This window comes from Sesamum indicum, linkage group LG4, assembly GCF_026168435.1.
Source record: "Sesamum indicum cultivar Baizhima isolate 11 linkage group LG4, ASM2616843v1, whole genome shotgun sequence".
In the NCBI taxonomy this organism is placed as follows: Eukaryota; Viridiplantae; Streptophyta; class Magnoliopsida; order Lamiales; family Pedaliaceae; genus Sesamum; species Sesamum indicum.
In genome coordinates, this window is record NC_142660.1 from 16,470,101 (window position 1) to 16,491,884 (window position 21,784).

The 21,784-nt window shown below is 31.5% G+C and overlaps 2 protein-coding genes across 3 annotated transcripts; both read right to left on the bottom strand.

The window, feature by feature from the left end:
* Positions 1–2,391: 2,391 nt before the first annotated feature.
* On the bottom strand, positions 2,392–8,503 carry LOC105160951 (Tetratricopeptide repeat (TPR)-like superfamily protein). The gene is made up of 8 exons (XM_020693152.2): positions 8,311–8,503; positions 8,095–8,211; positions 7,833–7,928; positions 7,484–7,556; positions 6,618–6,679; positions 4,928–5,009; positions 2,805–2,865; positions 2,392–2,731 (listed from the first exon to the last, which is right to left on the bottom strand). The coding sequence occupies exons 1-8, from the start codon at positions 8,452–8,454 to the stop codon at positions 2,680–2,682; spliced, it is 687 nt and encodes a 228-aa protein (XP_020548811.1). The 5' UTR covers positions 8,455–8,503; the 3' UTR covers positions 2,392–2,679.
* Positions 8,504–9,517: 1,014 nt separating this feature from the next.
* On the bottom strand, positions 9,518–16,441 carry LOC105160952 (putative late blight resistance protein homolog R1B-12). Of its 2 annotated transcripts, XM_088879385.1 has the most exons (3): positions 15,952–16,441; positions 10,579–11,930; positions 10,328–10,454 (listed from the first exon to the last, which is right to left on the bottom strand). In XM_088879385.1, exons 1-3 carry the CDS (start codon positions 16,360–16,362, stop codon positions 10,451–10,453), a joined length of 1,767 nt encoding a protein of 588 aa, XP_088735511.1. In that variant the 5' UTR covers positions 16,363–16,441; the 3' UTR covers positions 10,328–10,450. The 2 variants fall into 2 exon arrangements, with proteins under 2 accessions (XP_011076796.1, XP_088735511.1); XM_011078494.3 differs by having other exon boundaries at positions 9,518–11,930.
* Between the last annotated feature and the right edge of the window lie 5,343 nt (positions 16,442–21,784).

Consider the following 21,784-nt stretch of genomic DNA (forward strand, 5'->3'; position numbering starts at 1 on the left):
CCACTTTTGGAGAGAAATATGACTATATTTGAGGGGGAAAAAATAAAATTTGAAGAAAATTAGGACAAAGTAAAGGAAATTTATTTCTTCTCTCACAAAAAATCTCACCTTTCTCATATTTCTGTAAGTTAATAGAAATAATATAAAAAATCATGTCTTCCACAAGTGAATCAAGTAGGTCAAATGTAGCATTCATATGCTATTGTTGGAAGAAGGGCCAATTTTTCTTTCAACTAAAAATACTTAACGACCACATGCTAGGCACGTGACCCATATATATACTGTTAAATTTTAGACGAAAAAGTGAATAAGGATCGAAAGCGCTAATTAATAATTTGTAAGTTATGAGACTAAAAGTGTTAATCCCGTAATAAAGGGAATTAAAAATGAAACGAACCTAATTTATGGGATAAAAAATGTTATTTCCCCGTTAACTAATTAACTTATATTCTCCGTTGCTAGGTAATATTATACACAATTTGGAATTAATTTAGAGGTCACATAAATGAGATGCATTGCGATTGAATCTTATAAATTTTTTATATGTTATTAAAAGGGAAATAAACTATGGAGTGAAATACAGAAAAACAAATGTACATAATTATTAAACTACAAATTTGACTACATTGAATCCTATGTTGCAAGAGTGATCTTGCAAATGCATGGAGGTCAATTCGATGAGCTCATGAATTAGGGTTCCTTACAAGACTGTTTTAGTTGAAATTTGATAGCATGAATGTTACGCATTTCCTTCTTTCGCTTTCTTTGACAATATCGGCATTTAATCTAATCTAAAATGTTGTTTGTGCTTCGTGCTCATGCACGTAATCAATAAATTATTCAATATTTTGTGAACAAAGCCCAACTCAATTTGCGAAGTCGAGGCTCATGATTTTAAGATCATGTATTCGAACCCCACCAATATGTGAGACATTTCTACTTAATAATAAGCGTTGATTAGATATAATTATTTAATATTGATTACTAGTTTATGGTTGTTATCGTTGTTGATATTTCTTAGATATTGACGATTCTAATAATAATTTATCGCTTTCACTGAGCAAAAAAGAAGTTATTCAAAATTTTCGTTTAGCTAAAATCCAAGAAATTGGGAGTTAATTGCTGTTATTTTTTCAATTTTTTTCTTATAGGAGAACGATGGACTTTTATTAAATTTCGAATTCATGAATATTATATAATTATAGTACCAGGAGTATCAAACATTAATACTAATTAGAGTTAACAACTATTGTATGATTATTAAAGTAATTATATAATATTTCTTGTATATTATTATTCGAATAATATATTGTTTTTAATTGAATGAATCAATAAATCAGGAAATTTAATTTAGCCAAAATCCATTAAGTTGGGGGTTGGTGAAATTCTGTTTTCCATTTATAATTAGGAGAATATGATCAATTACAAATTGTCTTTATTAAATTTTAAATTCGTTAATATTATATAACTATACCACGACGGTGTCAAACATTAATATATCAATTGTTAATTATATTATTAAACTAATTAATGACCTTACCAATGGGATCGAAATCAAATGTTGTATGTTCGCAGGCCTTAATTAAATAATTCATCATTTATTTAAAAAGAAAATGTCATTAGCAACTCTATTTGATTTGGATATAGAAAGAAGCAGTCTTTGGAGAAAAATGGAGATGCTAATTGACATTGTGAAATTGTAACAATTCATAATTATTATGTTCATACTAATTAATTTTTGAGGTTAGTTAACGACCGGATGGATCTTTGAAATACGAACGATGAACAATAAATAGTTAAAATAAATCGATTATAATGTTTAGAATATTAATATTTAACGGGATTCAAACTCATAATTTTTAAAATGACGGGGCCTCATGTTCAGAACTAACTAGGCCTCATTGACAAATGGCATTTCAAAGTTACTCCTGGAAAATGACTTGGTAGTTGGTGCCATCTACATGTAAACTAATTATTATAGGTTGATTAGAGTAATTAAGTCAAGTTTAATTATTAATGAGTTCAAACCTAACAACTTAATGTGACCACTTTAATCATGAAATGACCAGGTTTTGCAATTCCAGATGTGAGGGAAAAATGCAGGTACCCTTGTGATATTTTAAATGAGTAGATTATTTTTTATGAAAAAAAAATAGTAATTTACCCCCTTATATTTTTTAAAATAAAGCAATTTATCTCCCTATCTAAAGAGGTAAATTGCTTCATTTTAAACAAATATAAAAATAAATTGCTATTTTTTTTCATAAAGGGTAATATGCTAATCTACGATGAGGTAAACTGTATTTAACCCATTTAAAGTTGAGAAAGGCATATTAGAATAACAATACAAAAAAAAAAAAAAAACAAAACGAAAAAAGAAAAGAAAAGAAAAAACAGTAAACACCTACTTTATTAATAGTAGAAAAACTAGCTAATGTTTGAAGAGATATTTCACGTTTCGTCGTAGTCTCTCAGAATTCAATTCTATGCCACCACATTTGAGCAGGATAACGGCATCTCTCCGGAGAATACTGAAAACTTCATTCAGAAAGGTCTCAACAACAACTTTAAACTATTCACAATCACACGGCAAGATTATCTGATTAAAATGTCGTGGGGTGCTCGACACTGACAGCTCTCCGAGGAATTTATACACCAGTATACTCCCAAAACGATGTGTTACTTGCAAAGCAATGTCTCTCTTGTTTCATTACCAGTTACCGGGTTCACCCTGGTGACAAGATAAATTTTAGAGAGCTAATGAAGATGCAGTTTGCATAATAATGTAGCAGTGAAGACATTACCCGGTAGCAACTTTACAGAGGTACTCCCGTTGGTCATCTCTCAATGGAACATCTGTGAAGTCTGGTGATCGAACAAAACAAATATCAGTAAGATTCAAGAAAAGCGAGTTCTTTTGGAAGTTTGTTGTTCAGCTTGGCAAGGGTTAATTAAGTTTTACCCATCGTGAAAATACTTACAGGCAAAAAACCTCTGAGAGAAAAAGAGAAAAAGAGGCATGAGATCCCCTAAACTTTAAACAAGCTCAGTGCCACTTACGTGGGGTGGCGTTGCCTTTTTCTATTTTTAGGGGTTTTTTGCTTAATAATGTTTACATAGGCAGGCCTGCTTCATTTAACAAACTTATCATGAATTCTTCAATTACTTATTTTCAAAGGGCGGTATCTTGACATATAACAATGCATCTTATCTTAGATGCTTATTTCTGTCTTACCCCAAGTACCACTCTTTCTCAGGAGTCGGTTTCAATTTCCTCCAAGAATGATTTCACCTTCGGTAATTTGGACCAAACGGATTTTGTTCTAACAGAAATCATTGTTGCCATTTCACAGCAAAGAGATGTCACTAGACATTAAAATTCCAAGATCCAAATCTGTGCAAGAAGCCGTCAATGTGTTATGGACCACTACGCACACTAGGGAAGTTGAGGTGATGGGCTACCCAAATCGCCGCTAGCTATGGCTCAGAGCTATATTCCAGAGTGGAAAAACTCTCATGATGTACTGGTTGCTCTTTGCCCTCCAACAAGCATGAATTAAAATGACAAAAAAGCAAAGAACTAAACACTAGCTGATGAACTATTTCTCTAAAATCAACCAAGCCGCTTTAGGAAGTACTTCAATATCATGATAATAACTGGTTTAATTGATTGCAGATATCAGATCAAGTGATCACTCCAACTACTTACGGCTCCATAACAGTCTGCTACTCTGTTTCTTATTTGTCCTAATTTATTTTTTTCACCGCAACCTTTTCCCTACAGAATTTTCCTCCTATATTGACTCCACAAAGGGCACCTCTGGTTGCAATAAGATTTATTCTAACACAAATGCCAGGTGCATACAACTTGATCAAACTGCTAGGTCTTCAATTTCTTCTTACTTTTGGTCTGAATCCCTTTCTTTTTCTGTTTTTTCGTTTTAAATTCTTTGTTTAGATGATCTATAAGCAATCTTATATCTTGTAAATCCCAAAAAATACATGAGGCCGTCCGCAAGAATCTTTAGCACCAGAGTTCATATTATGGTCGGATTACTACGCTTCATTAGGATCAAGCTAATAGCACATTTAAAATTCATATTAATAGCCTGCAGATGAAAAGTATTAACCTCATCATTCATTTCATATATTGAAAACATCCAAAACTATAGTTTAAGATCCTTGAGAATAGTATAATATCCACATTTATTTAATGCTGCTGCCCTTAGGCAATGTTTAACTGTTTCATCTACATGCCGCTGCATGACTTGCATGCAATATTTGTAAAGCATTTCAATAACATCATATGAAACATATTATAACTTAACCAACTTAACTGCAAGCTCTAAGGAAATTAAAGTTTTTACGTTATAAAAAGCTAAGTTGGTAAGTGTTCTGGGAGTGGCAGGGCCTACAAGCACACAGGAGAGCAGTAGCAACTATTGAAGCCATAGGTGATCCCAAAATTAATAGCATACTAGATATATAGGAATACGCAAATTCCAGAACAACGCCAAAGTTCCATTCAAATGCCGGAACGCCGCCAAAGTTCCATTCCCGAAAAAGATAAAGAAAAAGAAAAGGTGCCTTATATAGTCATCGCAGCAACTTGCTAATGTGCGATTAGAGGCACAGCTTTACCATATCGCCTTTGCAATAAAAGTTATTAATCAAAATAACAAGTTGATGAAACTTCTTGTCTGTTTTGGTTCAATAAAACTACAACTGAGGTACCATTTCTTGATCATGCCCCTTTACAAATTCTTTCCTATATTCGCAATATGAATATTCACATTTGTGTGTGTGGATGGGGAGGGTGGAATTAAAGAATATCTACTATAAGTAAACTAATGAATTAAAAATGTCAATCAAATGAAGGATAATGAGTATAATCATCAATCATAAATGTCATGTTGCTTTGATATACCTGCACCAGTGATGTTTGAACCCTTGAAAGATGTATTCCCTGTTGCAAGTGCTCCTTCGAGGTTAGCATTGCTCAAATTTGCCTATGGAGAAAAGGGGTCATAGCATGAAACTCTCGAAAAATATGTATCACTGCGATTATGCAATCAAAATAATAACTCTATATAGGGCACAAAGACCACCTCACTGGCTCTCTATCACAAGAATGAGGAATTAATACTGAACCAACTAAATAATATGAACGCGTTTAAGCTGAAATACAAAACACATGAACTTTTAAGTTATCAATGAGCAAACTCCTAACTGTTGCTACAATCAATTGACCCAAAATGTGATGAGTTTCATGATTATTCAAGAAAAGTTAGAGAGGAAAATAGTGCAACAGCAACATAAGCAGCTTATTCTCAGATTCGACCGTCTAATAGAAGAAAAAAATATTTTAAGAGGAAAAATGGCCAAGAAAGATCCATAGTAGTACTAGCATCAATAAAAGAATTACTTTGCTCAAAAGATGTTTCTGAACAATAATAGTTCATTCCAGTCTCTTGTACACTCCCTTGTTTAGATATACAGCATTTTTGGTGAGATCACTTTATTATGAGGAAGAACTTCCAAAGTTGGTCATTTAAACATCATGGGTTAAAAAACAATTGCAAGATAAGGTTATCCACGAGTCAAATCTCAATTCTACTATAATGTAATTTATTCTCCGAATTCTGGTCCTTCGGAACATGACCTAGTCTATGTCATTGTTCTATAATTGGTAAAACTGCAAATTTTTGTCCAAGTGGAAATAGAAAACTTGATGAATCTTTCCAGCACTTCTGAGGGAAAAATTTCTATAATGTTTCTGGAAAAAACTTCTATTCTAGAACTAACTATGTTCTCCAGGACATAGAAAGTAAGACCTGAGGAAATCTAATACACTTATTTAAGATATTGTCCTTTCTCCTCATTCTTTTAGCTAGTATTAGAAGTTGAGTACCATCCATGTCAAAGATGTGGATCTATCTAATTGCTTTACACTCTGGGCACATGAACCGAGTGTGATGTCCAATAAAACTGGAATTTATTTGGTTTATCAAACCATTTTCTTCACTAAAATTTAAAAAAAGAAAATTACAAACATTTCATCTTTTCAACTAAAAACTTGTGCTTAGTGTGTAGTTATGAAAGTTAAATCCAAAGCAACACTATTATGATGGGTCAGATCGACAACATGTTAAAACTTTATTATACATCTTAAGTTTCCAAACCATACATGGTTCTAAACCAAACAAATTGAGCACTTAATTGAGTGCATAGGCATATAATTGATATCAAATTAATTGCTCAACAACAATTAAACAATTTAATTAAAAAATAACTAATTTTAATTAATTAATATTCTTAAGAATTAAATAACCGTTGTTTATACCATAACTAACAAGTTAACTAAAACGAGTTACTAAGGCATGTCAGAGAAGAATGAGCTAGCATACACAAGTGTAGGTCTTTATGCAATATGAGAAAAGGATTACTTACTAGAATATTAGCAAATAACTAACAAAATGAGAAAAAGATTACTTCAACAATTTTCAAATATAGAAATACGTAGAATTTCAATACTTATGTTAACAATATGCAATATGTGATTCACAAAAACCTCTGAGATAACAAGTATAACTAGATCATTAAGAGCATTTTGGTACCTTTGTTACATTAGCCAGGGAGAAATCTGCAACTCTAAGATCAGCATCAGAAAGATCGGCTCCTGAAGCATGAGAAAGAACTAAAAGTGAGCAAAATTGGAAGATGATATTTCCAAGAGCAAAGTTCAGACCCCCTAAAGCTTGATATGCTATATTTTTTAGTATGTGCGGCTCTAGTAAAAATGCCCAGCGCCTCACCGGAAAGCTAAAGTTAAGCCATCACATGAAAATTCAGCATATTAATATTCTGATGTAGATTGCCTCTTTAAGTAGACATGTCAAGATGATTCACAGAAAACTTTAAAAGTGAAAACACAACCATAAGTCTCATGTTCAAGAACGGCAATTTGGTCTGGGCTGCTCAAAGATAAAGAAGTAGGCTGAATAAGCAATTTGCAACCTTACTGTACATCAAGTAGCTAATCTGTGCACCGTAATCTCCAAAACTCATTACCATAACAGTGATATGATCAACATAGTTGGAGAAAGTAATCCATAGAAATATGAAAGAAAAAACAAACCTGTACTTTTCTTGTCAGGTAAGAAGTGGCCAAAATGAACATCAGAAGATACACACAAGCATCAGAAGTTACTTATATTCTTTCAGTATTTTTATCACCAGGGAGGAAGGGAGTGACATTATTAACAAAATAGTTCATGTAATCTTTTTCCAATTTCTCGTGGAATAAACAATCTTCATATGTTTAATGGTTTATCAAAGGTCAGTCTCCTTCCAATTTCTGCAAAAATATCTGAATGCAATATCCCTAGTTGACAAAAGATTTATACCCACCATAATATCAGTTTTGATATATCAAACACCACCATTAAGAAGGAATTAAAGTAAAGCAGCATAACGGAGCTACCTGTTAAATCAGCATCAAAGAAGCTGGCCCCTAATAACTTGGCACCTTTGAAGTTGGCTTGCCTTAGTATTGACTGAAACAAAAAGGCTACCATTAGCGTAACAAACTAGTAAATGCATAAGTCAGAAAATAGACCAAAAGAACTTGCATCTGCAGTCAAGCATCCCAATCTAATATTGCAAAACCAAACATATAAAACAGAAAACTCTATATGGTAATCTGCAATGGGGATAATATATAAACAGGCTAATTCGAAATACTAACTCATATTCATAACATCTTCAAAAGAAAATTAGTGGTAAACCACACATCGGGTAATAGACAAAAACAATAGCCAACAACGGCATACCGTCTTGAAATCTTGCTTGATTAAAGTCTGGCCACTAAAATCTTTTCCAGTAAGATCTTGTCCTCTGGTCACTTCAGCACCATAGGGGCCTCCACCCTTTTTGTTTCCAAATTTCCCCCATAACATAAATCAATTACCATTATAGAAAGACGAAGCTTAAACATCAGTTCTATAAAAGGAACTCTCAGCTCATGTATAATACAAGATTCTTTTTTTTAAAATCAAAATTCACATCATGACCAATGTCTAAAACTATAGTTACCTTGAATGCAAGAGCAGGATCAGAAGCACATACAAGCGAAGCAGATAAAATTGCAAGAACACTTGCTTTAGAGATTGACTCACATATAGAAGATAAATGGCTCTGAATTTGAAGACCCTGTCGAAAGAAATGCACGTAAAGTTAAAAAAATTAATGAAATTAGCAAGAACTCTTGATGGAGCGCCATACCAGTTGAGGGTGGGTGAGGAGGTCTACCTGGGCCGTGCGACACCTGGTTGGGGGAATGGAAGGGGCGATGGGCTGCGACTGAGAGGAGGAATTTTGTTGGAGGGAAAGAGATTTAGTGGGGTTTGGAGGTGGAGGGAGTTTGGAGCAAAAGCAGACGTTGAGAACAGCCATTGCTGAATGCTGATGGACAACAACTGCTGATCTTGTTTGGATAATCCGTACAAATATCTAATTATTCTTATATGCCTTTCCTAAGGGGAAAAACAAATTAATGGTTAATGACATTAAATGGTATGGAAAAGAATTAAAATTTTATAATTTTATTTAAAAATATTTGATAATTTATACCAACACCCTTCTATCGATCAACTGTTGAATACTCGAATTTATCTTTTAATTCATTTTTTTTCTTAAATTTTTTGATCAAATTATTAATTTTAATATTATTTTTATAATTTCACTCATTCAAACATTAGAGTGCTAACTCTTATTTTATAAATTAATCGATCTCTAAATTTTTGAGGAGATTCTTCGATTTCTGTGGTGCTCTTGAAGTCCAATGCATACCCCTTACACGAGTACTACACTAATAATGACAGCAGAAGCCACACTTACAACCACTACACCCCCAATGTGCAGCAGATCCATCACTCCAATATGGACCTTGACAAACTCACCAACCAAATCTTCACTCTTCTTGTAGACAAGTTCCTCTATAGATACCAAAGCACATTGCTCTCATCAATAACCTGTACTCATCCCCCACATAAATTTAGGTCTCAGAATCGATGCCGGTTGCTCGACAGAGACCCTCAAATATGAAATCCCTCTTTCTCATTTTCTTCCTAATTTTTCGGTTAACTTGAGTTGAAATCGATTTTTTATCAATTCACTGAGTGCCGATTTTAATATGTTTTGTTCAGTTTGACCAATTCATACCAATTTTTGTGGGGTTAATTTTTTTGTTTAAATTGGATTGAATTCAAGATTGGTTCTCGATTAAATTGGTTGGATTCTCCGATACAGCCCAAATATATAAATCTTGCATATACGCGCCCAAAAACACTTTACTACTGCACCAGAAAATTAGAATCAAATTTTGAAAAAACAACAAAATAAAAATAGCTAAACATTGTTCAATTTCTGTCAGTAGAGCTAAGATAATAGCTTCTATATATGGAAAAATGCAAACAACCCCCTTATATATTGCAAATGAACAAATTTCCCCTTATGAGAATATAAATAGCAATTTACCTCCCTGTATTTTTTAAAATACAACAATTTACTCCCCTATGATTTTTAAAATGAAGCAATTTACCTCCCTATATAATGCGCTCATTTTCAAATTCATAAGAGGTAAATTTCCATTCACCCTATATAGATATGCATAGAGAAAATAATATAAGCAAGGGTGGTCATTCATCGGGAGGAAAAATGGAGAGTTTGAATCCTTCAACTTCCACGGCTTGGTCTGCTTGCCTTTCCTTTGCTTCTCGAATTTTCTTGGCAGAAGCAGTTGCATATTTAGAACGACACAAGTCCAAGGCATGGAAGTATGGTACATCAGCAAGCCCAACTGGAATTTGTCGGAGTTGCTCACAATTATGCAGCTCAAGGCATTTGAGTTTAGGAAATTGATAGCCTAAAGCTACCCAAGTAACTAAATTTGTCCTTCCAATGTGCAAGAACTCAAGATGGTGAAAACCTCCTCCCGTTACCTCCCAACAATCACCTACGAATGCCTTTTCTTTTAGCTTGAGCACCTTGAGGTTCTTCAACAATCCTAGGATAGAGATATGCTTCCAATCTAGGAAAGTGTGAGATAACGTTAGGCTCTTGAGGTTTGGTGGGAATTTGAATGATGGAGGAAGGCTTTGCAATTGGTGGATGGAAGGTGGACTAGGAAATACATCATTTTGTAACTTGAGCTTCACAAGCTCTTCCAACTTCACCAAATTATCAAATAATCTATAATCGTCGTCTAGAAGCAAGGCTAGTTCTCCACGAATGCCCAATTCCTTCAAATTTTGAGCCCTTTCAAGTACTTCTTTTGTGCAGTTTTGTGGTGAAATTCTACTGAGTGTTTGAAGTTGTCCACTTGCTTTACTACCTTGCCCTATTTCCGGCAGAGTAGCCGATGCATTTGTCTTGAAATGCCTTAACTGAATCATCTGCCAAATATCTGCTTTAATTTCAAGAGTTCGACAAGTTGTATAAACTACAAGTGTTTGTATGCTCCACAACTTGGAAAAGTATTTAGGAAGACTTGCCAAATTGAAGGACAAGATGATGTACCTCAAATGAAATAAATGGTAAAGCTCACTAGGAATTCTTGCAAATTTCATGGGCTTGGCGTCGAGAACTTTAAGCAGTTTAAAAGCCTTAGGTATGGTTGAAATGCTCCCGCCTTCCAAGCTAACATTTTTCTTGGAGAAACAAACAAAAGAACGTACCCGAGGACCATAAGGTTGAGAAGATAGAAACTCCAAGACATTAGCATGGATACAAAGGCGTCGAACTTTTTCTACATGGCTAATAGGAGGTACAAATCCATCATTATACATCTCCACTTCTTGGAGGAAATTCTCCGTTTCACTTCCCGCTCTATTCTTGCAGAAATCACGTAGCATATTATGGATGCGGCATGTTTTGACTCCTCCATCGGATCTCCTCTTATCAACTTTTAGCAAGTTCCGGCCAATAAGATCCTTTAAGTAATTTTCTGCAGTTTCCTCCAGGTTGATGCTAGATTCTTTCTGTATGAAACCTTCTGCAATCCACATGCCAAGTAATTTCCAAATAGGTATCTCAAAGTCTTCAGGGAACATTCCCAAGTAGAGAAAACACGCTCTTAAGTGATAAGGCAATTTATCATAACTTAATGCTATAATTCTTTCAATGCATCTCTTGGGGTCCTCATTAAGGTCGTCAATGCTTTCAAACACTTTTGTCCATGCATTTCTTGTCGCACTCATGTCATCTGATGCTGAAAACTCGTTGACAAGAATTCCTCCTACCACCACTATTGCAAGTGGCAATCCACAACATTTTCCGGCAATTGATTTTCCAACAACTTCTAACTCAGGAGGGCATTCGGGCTTACCGAATACCTCATACTGGAGCAGCAACCAACTCTCATCCTTAGTCAAGAGACGCAAGTCATGGGGAAATCTACTGCGATTAGCATGGCGAGCCACTTGAACATGACGACTGGTGATCAAAACTTTCCCCTTGTTGTTGTTGTTTGGCAAAGCAATTTGGAGTGTATACCAATCCTCAACTGTCCATATATCATCCATGACTATTAAGAATTTTCCTCTCTCTAGATAAGCAGCAACTAGTTGAGCTAATTCATGATCGCTTTTGCCATTCATGTGCTCATCGATTCTGGTGAACTCTTTCAAAATGGCAAGAAACACATCCTTTTTCGTGAACTCTTTAGAGATATAAATCCAAATGCAAACAGGAAACTCGTACCGGATAACTGGATCATTGAAAATCTTTCTTGCCAAGGTTGTCTTGCCAAGGCCAGGCATGCCAACGATGGAGATGACATCCAACTGCGGTGCTTCTTCAAGGAGAAAACCTATTAGTTTTTTGGCGCCATCTTCAAAACCCACCACATTATCCTGTCGTAGGAGGGGAACCTATTTGACAATTTTTAACTGCCGACAGTCAGAACCCAAAGTCATTGTACATTGCTATAAGTTGCTGTAGCGTAAAAGATCAAATGCAGAAAGCACGTTTCAAAGTTAACATGTAATAATTATTTGTGTAAATTACATGGGTCTCCCCTGATATTTGACATAATTATAAATACCTCCTAATTATTTGAAAAATTATAAATACCTCCCTGATATTTGATGAAACTATGTAATCCTTGGATTGAGGTATGAAATTGTCAACTTTGCCTTTACTGTATTTTTTTTAAAAAATTAAAAACTTATTAAAAAACGAACGGGATGGATGGCAAAATTTTAAAAAATTATAAAAAAATTTATCTACTTAGTCCATAAAAAAATAAATAAAATTATAATTTTTAATCCACAAAAGTATTTTGGTTAGTTCACCACAAAAAATCGATGGAAATCTAACAGATTGGGCTAATTGTTAGATAACCGTTAAAATCAAGGAGGTATGGGTAATTTTTCAAACAACGATGAGGTATTTGTAATTATGTCAAACCTCAAGAAAAATCATTGTAATTTATCCTAATTATTTTAAAATGTAAAAAACAAATAGAATGTGACAAATACTCCAATTGAGGACTCTCTTTAATTCCATGAAAATACTAATTTAAAACAATATATAGTTAAAGGAGAATAATTTGATAAATTTGATGTCTTAGTATTATGTTTGAATTATTTTATGTCTATCACTGTTAGTATTATGAGCTATACTATATTTCTTTTAATTATGAATATTTCTTATAATTAAGATTCAATTCAATTTTTGTGTTTCTCATTCGTTTAAATAATATTAAAAAAAAATTAAAGGGACCTTCAGAAACAAAAAGTAAGAACAAGTTAAAAGTCTCCCAATGTTAGTCCCATGTGACTTTTTGAATAAAAATTGAACGGAAAAATCATGTGGCCATCAGTAAGTGCACGTGAAGTTGGGTTTTGGCAAGTAATTCAAAACGACTTTATTAGGGTGATTTTTCACCCAAAAATTAATTTTAAAAGCTGCAAAAGAGCCCATGTCAACAGTGAGTGAAAGAAGTTGGGTGAATGAAAAACCCACACGTTATTATGGGAGAGGAGCGTATTTTGTGGACTTCGTGATTAAACAATAATCCTGGTGGAAGATTTTACAATTATGATGACGTTGCATGTGGGACTAACATTGAGACTTTTTCTTAATATAGGGGATGAAATGTGAGAAAAGTGTAACATATGAGACTAAATAAGAAAATAAGCTTATTATATAGGACCAAAAATTCGATTTTCCCTTTATACTATTACAAAGAAAAGAGGTGGTGCAGACACGAAGTGGTGGTATTGACATTGCTACGTCCATTTTTTGTGATTGCAAAAAGGCCCTTCATTTTATAAGATAATTAACTTATTCAAATTTACAAGTTTTACATTACCTTAATTGTCAAATTAATATATTTTATTCTTATTTATGATATTTAAAGCGTAAAATATTATTTATTATATGCATGCAAGGACAATGCGTCGTGATAGCTAGTAATTATTAATGAAAGAAATTATAAGTTGTCATTATAGATAACTAGTCATCGTGACACACTATACTTGTGGGCATAATAAATAATTTTGTTTACACTTTAAAATATATTAAAAATAAGAATATAATATACAAACCAAAGAAAGATAAAATCAACTTAGGAGAATAGTCGACATAACAAGAAATTGGTTTTGCGATATCCCAAATCATCGTTTGTGAATTAAAATAAACCACGTCTTTTCTTATATACTAGTATAAGCGACACATCTATACTGACAACTTTATGACAACACAAATATGTTGACAATAAGTAATTATTGTCACTAGGTTGTTAATATATATTTGTCACTAGTTGTTTCTAATGACAACTTAATGTACAACATTTTGTCATTATTTTTTGTCAATTATACTTTTTACAAAATAATTATCACTATTAGTACTTTTGAATTAATTATTTTGAGAAAATAAAATTTTTTTATTACTAAATATATATAATTAGTGATAAAATTAATAATATCGCTTAATTTTCAGTGTTCAGTCTCACACATTTAATTTCTTAAAAAAGATTACCACCTAAATGAAAAGTAAGTACTGCTAACGTCGTGTATCGTTGTGATTAATCACTCTCTCTAAATAGTATATCAAAAATGCGATAAGTATATTATATTTGTATTTTAATTGATCAAATTCAACTAAATCTAATTTGAATTAGATACTTAAATTACGGAACAAAAAATTATTATTTCTCCTTATATTTGTATATAAGTGTATATATAATAATAATATAATAGGTATTTTCATTCTTTTATTGTATATAACATACCAAATATTTTTAAAACTTTTGACTGATTTCTCTACATAAATACCTTATCCTATCAAATATTTGGAATAGAATAAAATTTCCAACAATAAAATTCCTCATGTTAAACATTTCCCCAAAGCAAACGGAGTTAAAGGGCCATTGCATGTCAACGCGTGATAAGAGATGGAAACCAGAGGTTCTGACATAATAATACAAAAAAGTGAACTCTAAAGTCTTGCATACGGTGTCGTTTAAATATTATTTTAAAAATAAAATTTTAGAGTACCTGAATGAAATTAAATTACGAAACTTATGATATGTTAGTACTAATAATAATTTTATAATTAATATGATCAAAATTAAAAAAATATTAAAATTTGAAAATTAAGATATTGTAAATTTCTTATTGACTTTATATATTTTGTTAATATCTTATTTTTAGATTTTATAAGTTAATATCTAATATTAAATATTTTCACCATTGTATAAGCTTTCAAGCATGCCGTTTTATTAAAAAGCTTATAACTTTATATAAATGTCTCTTACCACTACAAAAAAAATTGATTATTTCCTATATTATATTTCGTTACGGCTTAAAAATTATAATAAATCAATATTATCTATCACAGTTAGACAAAATCGATGCAAAAATTTAAATTTTAACTACAGTTAAGCAACATTCGCTGTGGTTTTACATATATATGCCAAAATATTACCACAATTCTAATAGTAACAAATGTTTTGACTTCATCTATAAAAACGACTGCGCAATAGCTAGAATTTTTAATTTTAACCATGATAATTAAGAAATAATTTTAATATTTCTTCCAGTGTGCCGTTGCATCAGAGATATCACTAAACATTCACATGATGATGAGTATATAAAAACAAATTTTTAATTGTCATCTGTATTATATATAATTAAAAAAGCATCTTATCGCTATTTTCAATTTATTGATATGTTATTTTTTGGATTAAAGGTAATTTTAGTCTCCTAACTTTAGGCAATTCTCATTTTAGTCCCGTAACTTACTAGGGTTTCATTTTAGTCCTCTATAACTTAAAAAAATTCAATTTTAGTACACATTTGGTCAGAAATTTGCCTCAGTCATCGAAAAAGTCACATGGCCTTCACGTGACTTTTTAAATTGGGGGTTTCGTTTTTATTGGCTTAAAAAGCTCACGTGGCGATGATATGAAGGCCATGTGACTTTTTCTGGTGACTGAGGCAAATTTCCGACCAAATGTGTACCAAAATCGAGCTTTTTTAAGTTGTAGAGGACTAAAATAGAACCCTAATAAATTACAGGACTAAAATAAAAATTGCCTGAAGTTAAAGAACTAAAATTGCCTTTAATCGTTATTTTTTTAACCTCCTCACCCATCATGATTTTTCATATGGTTTTATAGTTTGTTTTCCTCATTTATTCTCATCTTATATGCGTTTCAGATAATATTTAATTCTATAAAAAATAAATAATATAGCTCAAAAAAATATTTTATAAAAATTATGTTGGTATACAGAATGCGGCACGCTAACTAGTATTATATAACGTGTGTTAAAGTTGAATGCGAAATTCATTACCACCTCAGAACCAAGTCTATATTAAAAGAAAAACGCAGAACCAAGTCAAATTTAATAGGATAATTTAAGCATAAATCAAGATCAAAGTCACCTCTGATTTTTGAAGCCCTTCATCCCCGGCGAGGTCGGCGGAGTGAATCCAGGCCTTGTTGCCGACCATAGCGCAAATGGTGTCGATATCATTGATGATGGTGAGGAGCTTCGTCGGCGCGTCGAAAGCTCTGCTGAAGTAACTCCTGGACTTGCTGTTGGCGGCCTGCGTCACCAAGGCGTCGATGATGTCCTCTGCCTCGTAAACAACATCGTGAATGTGGCGGGCGAGCTCTCGCAGGCTCTCGTCCTTCCGCCGATTCTTGGCGGAGTCCTCAAGGAAGAGTTTGAAGAGGTGGAGATCCTCCACCAGCTTCTCCACCTGCTTCTTGACATCGATGATGAGAAGGGATTGGTGAAACAGTAGATGCTGGAGCTTTTCAAGGAGGAAATCGACTGCTGCATCCGCCATGATCTTAGCTTTCTCTCTCTCTCTCTCTCTCTCTCTCTCTCTCTCGGTCCCCCCTCTATGTGGAACAACAGCAAGCTAGTATCGGTCGAGTCAATTATTTTATACTAGGAGCAACGTGTGTGCAATATATATATATATATATATATATATATAAGAGTATAATGCAATTTAGCCGCTATGTTAGTTACAAAATTTAAAATACTCATTATTAAAAAAACACTAGTAAAAAATTTATTTTTTAAAAAATATAGCAAAATACTCACCTAATAAGACTGGTAGTATGGCTCATGATATAGCAAAATATAGCAAAAATTTAAAATGTCACTGTTAACTCACCTAATAAGACTGGTAGTATGGCTCATGATACAATTCAACTAGTCACTGGTACATCTAATAAAAAATAAAAATAAATTTATGCATTCATATAATTACCACATTTATATAATTATCATATATATATTTTTAAATATGTAGTAATTGTATATTTTTTTATTAGTTCATCAGTCATTTTAGTTTTATTAATTGAATATTTTTTTTTAGTAGATATGTAAATATATATTTGTATATGTATAAATTTAGTTTGACAAAAAAAAAAAAAAAATTGGTCCATTAAGTATTACCATTATCAATTTTTTACCATTAATTTATAAAAAAATATGTAAATTTGGTCCAATTTAGGATTTTTGCTCAATTTTCCGGCAAAATTTGCCGAAATCTACCACTTGTCTGTCGGAATTTCCACTTAGGCAATAAAATAGATGATGGGGCATGAACTTGAATGATTGAAAAATTTTATTACCCCTGTGATTTGAATCTTAGTCGACTAAAATAATATTTAAACCCTTCACCAGATGTGCTACAATTAACTTAGGTTTTAGGAGCTCAACTATCGAATATAATATATGTTTCTAGAAGTACTTCAATATAGATTGATAATATATTACAATGTATTAAATATTTTTAAACAACTAATATATTATTATGTTAATATAATCTAAATATTAGCATTAAAACTAATACATTATTTTATAAAATACATAGATATATCTTTTTCTGCTAACACATCTATTAATTTCATAAAGGTCTATAAATATTTCAAAACATACAATATAATAATAAATTTATAGAATAAAATAATTATGTAAAATATATAAATATTTAGCATTAAAAAGTAATGCATTATTTATTAAAAAACATAATATGTATTGTCCGTTAACATATTTATTTATTTAATACAGGTTTATAAATATTTCTAACATATAATATACAATAATAAATTTATACAATGATAATAATAATGTAAAATAATATATAAATATAAGCATTAAAAATAATATATTGATTTTCAAGTACATAAATATATTTTTTCTGCTAAAATCTCAACATTTTTAGAACATATTAGTTGTTTAAAAATATTTGATGTATTATAATATTATTATCAATTTATATTGAACGAAAATTAAATCAAATTCCAGCAAAAACTGTCGGAAAATTGAGCAAAAATTAAATCAAATTTATACATTTTTGCAAATTAACGGTATAAAAATGATAATGGTAATAGTTAATGGATCAAAATTAGTCGAAGACAAATTTAAGGACCAATTTTTTTTCCATTTAGTTTTAATTTGGTTTAATCAATAAGTGAAACTAAAAATTATGAATTTCAAGTATTTTTGGATTACAAAAATAAAAAAGAATTAATGAATAAGTAAAAATATAATCAGAAAAAGTTTAAAAAGGATGATTAGCATTTGTATTTTTTTTAGGGGGGATGATTAGCATTTTCAAAAGAATCGATTATCTCTATTTTTCGTTATTTGACAAAACTCCTTGTGAAAAATGTGCAAGTCCTCGAGGTCGCTAGTTTGGTCTTGAGGTTGCATCGCTGCTCTTCAGGTCGCTAGCTACATCTTTTCTGTACAGTTTTGCTCTTTTGTCATTTTCTGTATTATATATTAATCTGTTTGTTAGGATTTTTCTGTTATTCCCAAATTTGATTGGTTAGTAGTTTGTTAGCTAGATTCCTTTCTCTTGTATTTATATACTAGCTTTCCATTATATTATTCTTGATGACGAAGGAAAATCACTTTCCCCATATTATTTTCAAAATGGAACTCTTGTTGTTCCCCTTGAGTTTGAAAGCTTTCCGCCCCCGACTCCCAATCAATCTGCACGAGTCGCTGGTTGAAACCCAAATCGTTGTTCAGTGTTTTGAAATCTAAATCGTTCGTTCGATAATTTTTAACTACGAGTTATTGATTCAATCGTTAGGTTACTTATGGTAGGACTGATGACATCATATTTATATCATAAATAATTATTAATATTTTTCAAATAACGTTAAATAATAAATTATATTAATATACTTAACAATCTTTCTTTTTTTTAAAAAAAAATAACTTTTTTTCTTTGATATTAATAATTCTTTGATAAGATATACAATATAATAAAATAATTTTAAAAACAAACTTATAAAAATAAAATGCAAGCTAGTAATAATATTATATATTTTCAAATTTAATAGAAAATTAGATGCACTAAATTATCAGAAATAATCTAACATAAATCAGCAAAATTGAACTAAGAAAATAAATAAGGACTTTATATTTAGAAATAACATAAAGTAGTTAAACTTAACCGAAATGATCCCAATTTAATAGAATAATGCACATTTTTAAAAATAAATTATTATCTTTCAAAAATATCACAAAATTAGGGTACTTAACAAAAATAATACACATTTTAGAAAAAAAAATAAAAGATTTTATCATGTATTTACACTTGATTATTGACCCGACCAGTTCAATCAACCTAGTACAAGGTCACACAGTTCACCGGTTGAACCACTAGGTCAAACGATTTCCACAAAAAAAAGTGGTTTTTTGGCTGGCTTTCTGGTTTCAACCGGCCCATTTTGTGGGCGGGGGGTGGCAGTTCAGACGGTCCTACCATTCGGGTCGAGCTGGATTTTAAAACATTGCTTTGGTAATCTTTTGTGCTTTCAATCTATTATGAGTGGTTGGAGTGCTGACATCGATTTTCCAAGTTTCAGTTTAGAAACTTGCAAAATGCCCAAAGATGTTGTTCACATTAAATAATATGATTACAAATAAAAAATTAAGTAAAAGATGGAAAATATAAACTCTACAGAAAAGAAAAATAGGATGAGTGAGGAGGGAGAATAGCATTATTACTTTATCAAATAAAAAATAAGAGGTCAGTAGAAACTTGGAAGAGACAAAAGAGAAAGAATTGATGTGTTATTAAACCCCTCTTAAACAGAATATATTCCAGCTGTTGTGCTTTTGTTAGTGTTTTGCTCTGCAAATGATGCCCGAAAACCAATACAAGTTTTGTAAATTGGGAGTCTCAGCTTTAATTTCTGCGTCATCGCTCACTATTCCGACTTCCGATCTGCTTTTGAGTGGTCGGTTGGGTCACTTTTTACACTCCACCTTTGCACATCGCTTGCAAGCGAAGAAACTTAGAGTGGCCCGACATGAAAATCAAGGTAAAGAATCTCTATTGCAACGTCAAATTCAAACATGTATTGTATGTGATTTTAGTTTTAATCTATAATTTGATTTAATTATTTCAAAAGGCGAATACACGTCGATTACTTATGGGTGTAATTTTGATGTGTAATATTAAAAGTGTGATAGAAGATCCACACATCATAAGAAATATGGCTTTTTGTGATGGTCAATTATTACGATTCAAAAATAAAAAGTTCGTGGTAAATGCTAATTATTAACCTCGATTGTATTGTTAGTCGTTTTCGAGGCTAAAATATTAACTACAGTTAAAAATTATGCCAAATGTTTTTATTCTTTATCTTTTTAGAATTATTGAAGAGTTCTATAACTTTTTGATATTTTGCATATTGGTCCTTTCGTTGGAGAATTTTGCAAAAGTTGCTGGAACTAATCATGTGTGCTTCAATTGGTTCATTTAAATTGGGGCAGTAGTTCTGATTGGTTCACTTTTTTCAACTTGGACATAAAAGTAAAACAAAAGATAACGTGACACATGATTTATTTTAATAAATTTTACAAAATCCGATACCAGAAAGACTCTTTTACAAAATTGCCAAATATCAAAAAATTATTAGACTCTTTTGCAACCTCTAAAAAGATACAGACACGAACGCCTAAAAATTGCTAGGGGAGTATGATTTATTCCGATAATTCTTACAATATCCGATATTAAAAAGATTAAAATCACGAAATATTAAAAAAAAAAATAACAGGACTGTTTTGCATTCGGCAAAAAACAAAAAAAAGGAAAAAAAACTGAAATTAGAGGATTAAAAACATATTTAAGCCTTTGAAATGATGTATCCAAGACAAGGAAACTCTTGAATAGAAACAAGTTAAAATTGTATTTCTTCATCCCTTAAAACGTGGCGTATTTTGATTTGGCGAGGGATATTGCTTGAGGAAGTAAAATTACGGAAAGGAATATCCGATGGGGGGACAAAAAAGATTCTTAATTGAAGAAGAAAAGGGTAAAAGAGTCCAATCCTAACTTAAATTTACTATCACGTGCGCGTGCATCACACTTATCAGGGCCTTTTTTGGGTATTTTTTATTTTATTTTTTTTGTGTGTGTGTTTAAATCCCGATATAACAGAGTGTTTTTGTTCAAAAAGACAAATTAACACTATAATCAATATCGCAGAACAAAGCGATGGGAATGGCTCCAACTGCAGACAAGTTATTTGGTAGTTTTTTTTGTTTAAATTATTTTAGTTTTTTAAGTTCATTTTTTAATTTTAATATTCTTCAATTTTAGTTTTTGTCTCAGTTTGACCCCTCTAATCATTTTTTGATAAAAAAGTGACTGGATTTTGATTCTTTGGAGGGTAGAATAGTTAATAAATTTGATTTTATCACTTTAGTCCCTTAAGTTTGTAAAATTATCAAATTAGTCTTTTCTTAAACAAAAAGAACAACATTTTTTATATTTTTTATTATGCTGATATATTATCATTATCTTATGTGAATAATGAAAATTTTGAACTCTTGTGAACATAATAATAATAATAATAATATATTTCTAACTTAAAATAAATAGTCTCTTTTTTTTTTCAATAGTTAAAAAGAACTTGTATAATATGAATATATACTAAAAAGGGTAAATAGCAATTTATCTCCCTATGATATTGAAAATGAGCACATTACCCCCTTATGAAAAAAATATAGCAATTCAACCCCCTATACTTTTTAAAATGAAGCAATTTACGTCCTTATACAGGGAGGTAAATTGCTTCATTTAAAAAATTATAGGGAGGTAAATTGATGTATTTCAAAAAATACAGGGAGGTAGATCACTATTTATTTTTTTATAAGGGGATAATTTACTCATTTGCAATATCACAAGGAGGTTGTTTGCATTTTCCCCTATACTAAAAATAATCTAA

What these genes read in the sequence shown, in the direction of transcription:
- LOC105160951 (XM_020693152.2), bottom strand. Translation starts at nt 8,454, where the DNA reads ATGGCTGTTCTCAACGTCTGCTTTTGCTCCAAACTCCCTCCACCTCCA. An exon ending in TCAAGCAAGATTTCAAGACG is followed by an intron (nt 7,557 to 7,832) that starts GTATGCCGTTGT and finishes TTTTTGTTTCAG; the next exon opens with TCAATACTAAGGCAAGCCAA. An exon ending in CCCTGGCTAATGTAACAAAG is followed by an intron (nt 5,010 to 6,617) that starts GTACCAAAATGC and finishes TTTTCTCCATAG; the next exon opens with GCAAATTTGAGCAATGCTAA.
- LOC105160952 (XM_011078494.3), bottom strand. Translation starts at nt 16,362, where the DNA reads ATGGCGGATGCAGCAGTCGATTTCCTCCTTGAAAAGCTCCAGCATCTA. An exon ending in AAGGGCTTCAAAAATCAGAG is followed by an intron (nt 11,931 to 15,951) that starts GTGACTTTGATC and finishes ATTGTCAAATAG; the next exon opens with GTTCCCCTCCTACGACAGGA.